Source organism: Sardina pilchardus, chromosome 16 (assembly GCF_963854185.1).
Source record: "Sardina pilchardus chromosome 16, fSarPil1.1, whole genome shotgun sequence".
Classification (NCBI taxonomy): Eukaryota; Metazoa; Chordata; class Actinopteri; order Clupeiformes; family Clupeidae; genus Sardina; species Sardina pilchardus.
Window position 1 is genome coordinate 32746637 of NC_085009.1, and position 7500 is coordinate 32754136.

The window sequence follows — 7500 nt, forward strand, 5'->3', positions numbered from 1 at the left end:
GCTAAGGAAGCCGTGCACCTTGCTGAAGACTTCATCAGGGCACGGCAAAGTCAGAGGCCGTATGAGCTGGGGGGCTTAAAAGAAACCAGGGGCCCATGGGCAGACAGAGGGGAGAGGGGTCAGTATAGTGGTGCAGGGACAAGTTCAAGATCAAATCCCGAAGATCAAAGGTGTTATTTTTGCGGCCAGACCGGTCATATTAAGCCCAATTGCCCCCGCAGAAAGCCTAGGTCATCCCAAATGTGAAGTGCATGCAGGAGGTGAGGGGCGCAGTGGAGTTTATGACTGGGGGTGAGAAATTTCATGCCGGACTTCTTCTTGATGGTCTTCGGGGACGAAGACTCTTAAGGGGGGGGTTATGTGACAGAGCGCATTGCGTCTGTCACTGGCAAATGCGGCTTTCCCGCCGCAACGTGAACAATGACTTTTCTAAACTTCAGTGCGAACAAAGACTGCGCTATTAAATCATTATCAATGTGAATGTTTGCTTGTGTACTGTTGTGCAGACCTGATGCATGTTAAGACTGTTAAGTTAGTTATAGAAATTGTTTAACGAGTTGATTCATACAGGAGACTATGTAGTGCACCGGGTTTAAAGCGTAATCTATTTACCGGCAAGGTAAGCGTTAAATGCGCATGTTTAACATCAATGCTTCCTAGTTGGGAAAATGGATATGTTTGAACTGTAGGCATGCTTGGGTGTGAATGTGCTTGCCTGTTCTCGGTGCTTCAGTTACTTCCTTGTGGCAGGGAACAAACTGGGGTGCTGGGCAAGGGAACCCTTTGTGTGCGTATTTCGCGCCCGGAGTTGGGAGCGCGTATGTGGGCAGGGGTGTTCAGAGAGGTAATTATATTTTGTGCGTAGTAATGTTTCTGATGGCATTGGAGATAAATAACATGGACGTTTATTAGTAGTGTGTATTGCCTGTGTCATGTGTAAACAGAAATGCTGTGTATATCAGTTAATTGATTTATGTTGAGTGGTTCAGGCCTGTGTTCTATATGGTGTCTGCATAGCTCAGACGGGAGACAGATAGATTCCTCCTCAGGTGTGAGGGGTCCTGCTATAAAGACCTCTTGAGGTAGGCTATAGGTAGACTAGGGGGCACTGTCCCAGTTTTTGTTTTTCGTTTTGTATCAGTGTTTGTTTGTCTTTTGCATTACCTGCCGGCAGCTTATATACAATAAAGAAGTTCCTTTTTGGATCAAAGACTTCTGCATCTGTCCATCATTCAGTCTGACTAATCCACCCGCTCGGGCACGCATCGTTACAGATGGGGAGGAGAGAGAGGGGGAGAGAAGCAGGAGAGAGAGAAAGAGAGGAAGCAGGAGAGAGAGAAAGAAAGGAAGCAGGAGAGAGAGAGAGATGGGGAGGAGAGAGAGAGAAAGAGGAGGCAGAAGAGAGATAGAGAGAGCATCCATGGTGCAGTTGAGCTGAGCTTACTGAGCGTGTGCAGGAGATGAGGATCAGTCCTCTATGGGGGGGGGGGGGGGGGTGCTAAGAGATGAGGAGAGAGGGAAAGGGAGTTGGAGAGGAGGGAGAAAGAGAATAAGAGTTAGGGAGGAGAGAGAGAATGAGAGTTGGAGAGGAAGAAATGCAGTGGTGAGGAGGGAGAGAGAAAAATGATAGTGGGGAGGAGGGAGAGAGAATGTTTTTTTTAACTTTTTGAGTCAATGCTCTGCAGCACGGTGGAGTGTGTTAGTATCCCCCTCTTCCCCTCCCTCTATTTCTCTCTCTCTACCTCTCCCTTCCTCTCTCTCTATTTCTCTCTCTCATCTCCTCCCTCTCTATTTCTCTCTCTACCTCTCTCTCTATATATATTTCTCTCTCTACCTCTCTCTCTATATATATTTCTCTCTCTACCTCTCTCTCTATATATATTTCTCTCTCTACCTCTCTAATTCTCTCTCTTTGCCTCTCTCACCTCTTTCTCTCTGCCTCTGTCTCTCACTCTTAATAATATTCTTTTCATTCTATCTTGCTGTGCTGTTACTACACTGCACTTCTTATGCACTCTCTTTTCTCTCTCTCTCTCCCTCTCTCTCTCTCTCTCCCTCTCTCCCCCTCTCTCTCTCTCTCCCTCTCTCTCCCCCCCTCTCTCTCTCTCTCTCTCTCTCTCTCTCTCTCTCTCTCTCCCTCTCTCTCTCCCTCTCTCTCTCTCCTGCTTGCTGCCTGTACTCTATGTCCTGCTGACGATGTCCTGATGTGGCTGTTAGTAGAACCTAAGTGTTCCGGGACGTTCTTCTCTTTCCTCCTGTATTCTCCACATCGATCACAGCTGCGCCACTCTTTAAATCTGAGTGTGCGTGTGTGTGTGTGTGTGTGGGTGTGGGTGTGGGTGTGGGTGTGTGTGTGTGTGTGTGTGTGTGTTTAAATCTCTCTCTCTTGCCTTGGTCTGTTACTGCATCAGTTTAGCCTGAGGCCTCATGCCACAGTTCTGTTTCTGTACTGATACTAGACTCAGAGCAGACGCAGCTCAGGAGGATCTCTCTCTCCCTCACACACACACACACACACACACACACACACACATATACACAGAGACAGCTCAGGAGGATCTCTCACCTGGAACAGCTCCTGGGTTCAGCCACTTCAGTTTCTGGGCTCAGGAGGATCACTGATTCCCTGTGACCTGAACATTTTGTACGATAGTTTCTAAATGAGTCTAGAGTTGCTGTTCTAGTAGTTACAGTAATAGAGTAATAGTGGCGATGACTAGACTCCTCTGTTTCCTCCTAGTACACGACCCCTCTCTTCTCTCCTCTAGAACTTAGTGCACGACCCCTCTCTTCTCTCCTCTAGAACTTAGTGCACGACCCCTCTCTTCTCTCCTCTAGAGCTTAGTGCACGGCCCCTCTCTTCTCTCCTCTAGAACTTAGTACACGACCCCTCTCTTCTCTCCTCTAGCACTTAGTACACGACCCCTCTCCTCTCTCCTCTAGAACTTAGTACACAACTCCTCTAGAACTTAGTACACGACCCCTCTCTTCTCTCCTCTAGAACTTAGTACACGACCCCTCTCTTCTTCTCTCCTCTAGAACTTAGTGTGGCGATGACAAGACTCTAAGCATTTCTAGTTTTGCCAAGTTGGTCATCATTCTACTCACAGGGAAAAATAAACTCATCATGACAAATCACAGTATTTCTCTTATGGGGCAAAACACTGGATTTGGTGACGTCCGTCTTATGAGGCAAAACACCAGATTTGGTAACTTCCGTAGACATCCACTATGGAGTGGGATGACTGTAGTGGGAGCACTGGGGTGTCAGATGCGACTGTGAAACAAATCGTTACATTGTGTCCCACAGAGTGTAGGTAGGAGGGGCCCCATGCAGGTCTGGACTGACACGGGTTAACCATAATCTTAGACCCCATGCAGGTCTGGACTGACACGGGTTAACCATAATCTTAGACCCCATGCAGGTCTGGACTGACACGGGTTAACCTTAATCTTAGACCCCATGCAGGTCTGGACTGACACGGGTTAACCTTAATCTTAGACCCCATGCAGGTCTGGACTGACACGGGTTAACCTTAATCTTAGACCCCATGCAGGTCTGGACTGACACGGGTTAACCGTAATCACGCACATCTCTCTTGGTCTCAGGAGAGCATGTTAGTAACTGATTATAAGCCAAGCATGAAGTGACTGATGTAAACTGTTTATTTGGGGTTCTGCTTCATTTACCCCATTGTGTAATATGGTTATTATAGAATTGGCTATTTTATAAGCAATGAAATATTAAGTCATTCCCCTGAGCTTAGATGCGTGTGAATCACCAGCTCGTCCACAGCGAATCGACAATCGACAGTGTAGCCCAGCAATCGCTGCTCTCCTGCGCGTAAATAAATAATGAACTCGGCCGGAGAGAGCTGCGGCTGATCTGCTGATGTCAGGACTTCGGTGCAGCATTTCGTGGCTTTGGGCGGATACTAGACGGCTGGCTGTACCGCTCTCTCCCCGACACACACACATGCACCCGGCCGACGCAACGCGATGCTGTCCGCCGCCGCACGCTGCGCTTTCACAAGCGTGTTGATTTTGTGCCTATGCTCGCCTGCCGATCTGAAACGCGTGTTTAGGTGTCCGTCGACATGCACCTGTTCGAAGGAGTCCATCATCTGTGTCGGGTCCAACTATGTCCCACGGATCAGTCCGAACGACATCAATTCACTGTGAGTAAACAACACGGTCCTCATTACAGCAGGCTATCAGGCTAGAGTGGATCTCTCCGGACATGTTTGTGTAAGACAGCGACAAAGGCTATTAGATAATGGTATGAATTGCCTGTGTATTCACTGTATTGCCTCTGCTAAGCGGCATAGGCTACGCGTATGCTGCGCTGCGCTGCGCTGCGATGGTGAAGGGAATGAGGAGTGTGTTTGGTTGTGCTGTTGTGGGGTAGGCTACGCTACGGCGGCGCTGCTGCGCGGCGCGGCGCGGCGCGGTGTGTGGAGCGGAGCGCTAATGTAATGTGGTCACTCCCGTCTTGTGTGTGTGTCCTCTCTCTCCAGGAGCATCGTCAACGCCACCTTCTCCGAGGTCAAAGAGTCGATGTTCGCACACATGCCCTCTCTGCAGTTACTGTAAGTGAAAACACACACGCACGCACACACACACACACACACACACACACACACACGTACACAGAGAGAAAGGGAGCGCAAGCGAGAGAGAGCATATCAATCGACTCCAATAACACAGACATAGCAGATCATCATGTTTGCTGGCACATACAATACGGGCTGGTTTACTGATACATCTTATATGAAGCACCTCTAACCAGCAACGCTGCTCATCTCATTATGAAAGATTTAGGCTACTAACTAACCTATTACTAACTACAGGCCTGCAAACTAACTAACACAGCTCAACTCAGTGTGAAAGGGTTACTAACAACACAGCTCAACTCAGTGTGAAAGACTACCAAACTGGTATTAGCCTGATACCCCTGCTGAAAAAATCAACCCGACAAGCTTAAGGTGGTTTGCTGGTTGACCAGCTTGTTAACCAACTTGTTTGACCACTTGTGATGGTTGAGCAGCTACAGTAGACCAGCAAAATACACCTTCAGCTGGTTACCCAGGTTACGATGCCTTCAGCTGGGTTACCCAGGTTACGATGCCTTCAGCTGGGTTACCCAGGTTAGTTGTCCACCTCGGTGGACAATTAAAGACTTATTCTATTACGATGGTAGAGGTCAGGTCAGGTGTTGGGAGAGCTGCGGTCGTGAGTTGACCAGTACTTTGGTCAGAGAGGAGCTGTTGTGATGTGATGAGGAGGTCAGGACAGTCATGCCATATTAACTGCCCCTGTGTTTTAACCCCATAGCTGAGGAAAGCATGTTAATGCCATATTAACTGCCCCTGTGTTTTAACCCCATAGCTGAGAAAAGTTTGCCAAATCAAGCCGCGGCTACTAGTTGTGAAGTCAGGGTACCGGTATAGCATTGCTCAGGAACATGAGCTTTTCTGTCATTGCTCAGATTCCTGTTCTATGCTGCTATTGATTCAGATGAACATGAGCTTTTCTGCCGTCATAGTAGCTGGACTATCCCCTCACAACTATAAATGAAACAGGACATGATCTCTCCTCACAACTATATATGATACAGGACATGATCTACGTGATCTCCCCTCACAACTATATATGATACAGGACATGATCTACGTGATCTCTCACAACTATATATGAGACAGGACATGATCTCCCCTCACAACTATATATGATACAGGACATGATCTACGTGATCTCTCAACTATATATGATACAGGACATGATCTACGTGATCCCTCACAACTATATATGATACAGGACATGATCTACGTGATCTCCCCTCACAACTATATATGAGACAGGACATGATCTCCCCTCACAACTATATATGATACAGGACATGATCTACGTGATCTCTCAACTATATATGAGACAGGACATGATCTACGTGATCTCTCACAACTATATATGATACAGGACATGATCTACGTGATCTCTCAACTATATATGAGACAGGACATGATCAGTGCCGGTTCAGCCCTCCATGGGGCCCTAAGCAAAATCCTGCTAAGGGGCCCTCCTGTACTCTATGGGCCAAAATGTAACCATTTTTTGTCGCACCTGATACCTCAGTGTTCCCAATTCAAATCATCCCACCCCATTTTGTCTACAAAAGTTACCAAATATAGTGTTTTCCCCATAAAGGACTAGGAGAAAGAAAATAATTGTAAAAATAATTGAAAGAAAAATAATTGTATGTGATTGAATCACCTTATAGCTATAAAAGCAGTTTTAGGGTCTGGGCTGCTTGATTGTGCTACTGTAGTAGCCTATACTCACTGAGGCTGACCTGTGTCTGTCAAAGACATAGGCTACTGGACTGGCTTCCCCTGATTCCCTTCAATATTTTTTTTCAAACGTAGACTATTTAAACAATCATGTTAATACTTCATATAGGCCTAATTCACGATGTGCATCTATTGTGCAATGCAGCACAGAAAATCAAAGTTAATCCATTAGGCTATACTTTCCATTCCATGTTAAGTAGGCCTAAGTATCTAAACCAAAGAAAGCTTGACTGATATTGTAAAACCATTTACTTGTTTTAAAAATGTATGGGAAGAGTGAAATCACCGATTAGGGTAGCCTACTGTACTTTCATCTCGAGCACACACGTTAGGGCTATTATGAACGTATTTAAAGATACGGTTAGTATTAGGCTATTATTCTACCTCCGCCTTCATCGGTGTTTGATTGTGTGTTAGCAAGATAACTCCAAAAGTTATGGAAGGATTTCGAATTCAGGAAAGGTCTGAAATGACTCAAGGAAGGAAGGATTACATGTTGGGAGTGATGCGCACTTGGGCGGAGGTCTGCGCTCTCGGAGTGCTTATCTAATGTATTTATTTATTTTAAAATGTAGCCAGTCGCCAGCATTAAAAAAAAAACGCAATTTGTGGTTATATTTCACAACTTTTGAAAAGTATTCTACTCTACCTAGTATTCTACTGGGAAAGGCTGGCAAGCAAGCCACAGATAGATCAGGGGATTCACTGCCCTGTTAGGCCAGCAACAGACATGAGAGATGCAAACAAATGGATCAGTTTAGGCTATAGGCTAGGCCACTCAGATTATTTGTTGACATTAAAACCGAGGAACGAACACAAGTTTGTTTACCCGACTGCTGTTCCCGCTGTTCATTCTCGTGACGTTCCTTCTTCTGTTTGTCATGCTCTGAAGGGTAATTCGGTTTCATGATGACTGTCGCTATAATAACTGTACAGTAGGCTACCTGTCGCTTGACTCAAGGGGAGACGGGGCCTTCGTTAACTCGCGGGGCCCTACGCAACTTGCGTAGTGTGCGTATAGGGAGAACCGGCCCTGGACATGATCTCCCCTCACAACTATATATGATACAGGACATGATCTACGTGATCTCTCACAACTATATATGAAACAGGACATGATCTCCCCTCACAACTATATATGATACAGGACATG

General features: G+C 46.3%; 1 protein-coding gene across 1 annotated transcript in view; it reads left to right on the top strand.

Annotated features, from left to right (window-relative positions):
- Window positions 1-3925: 3925 nt before the first annotated feature.
- lgi2a (leucine-rich repeat LGI family, member 2a) overlaps window positions 3926-7500 on the top strand; it is a 14027-nt gene continuing 10452 nt past the window's right edge. Inside the window, exons 1-2 of the mRNA XM_062516490.1 lie at window positions 3926-4178; window positions 4518-4589. Coding sequence (XP_062372474.1) covers window positions 4000-4178; window positions 4518-4589 — 251 coding nt within the window. The 5' untranslated portion in view covers window positions 3926-3999. The remainder of the gene's footprint in view (window positions 4179-4517; window positions 4590-7500) is intronic.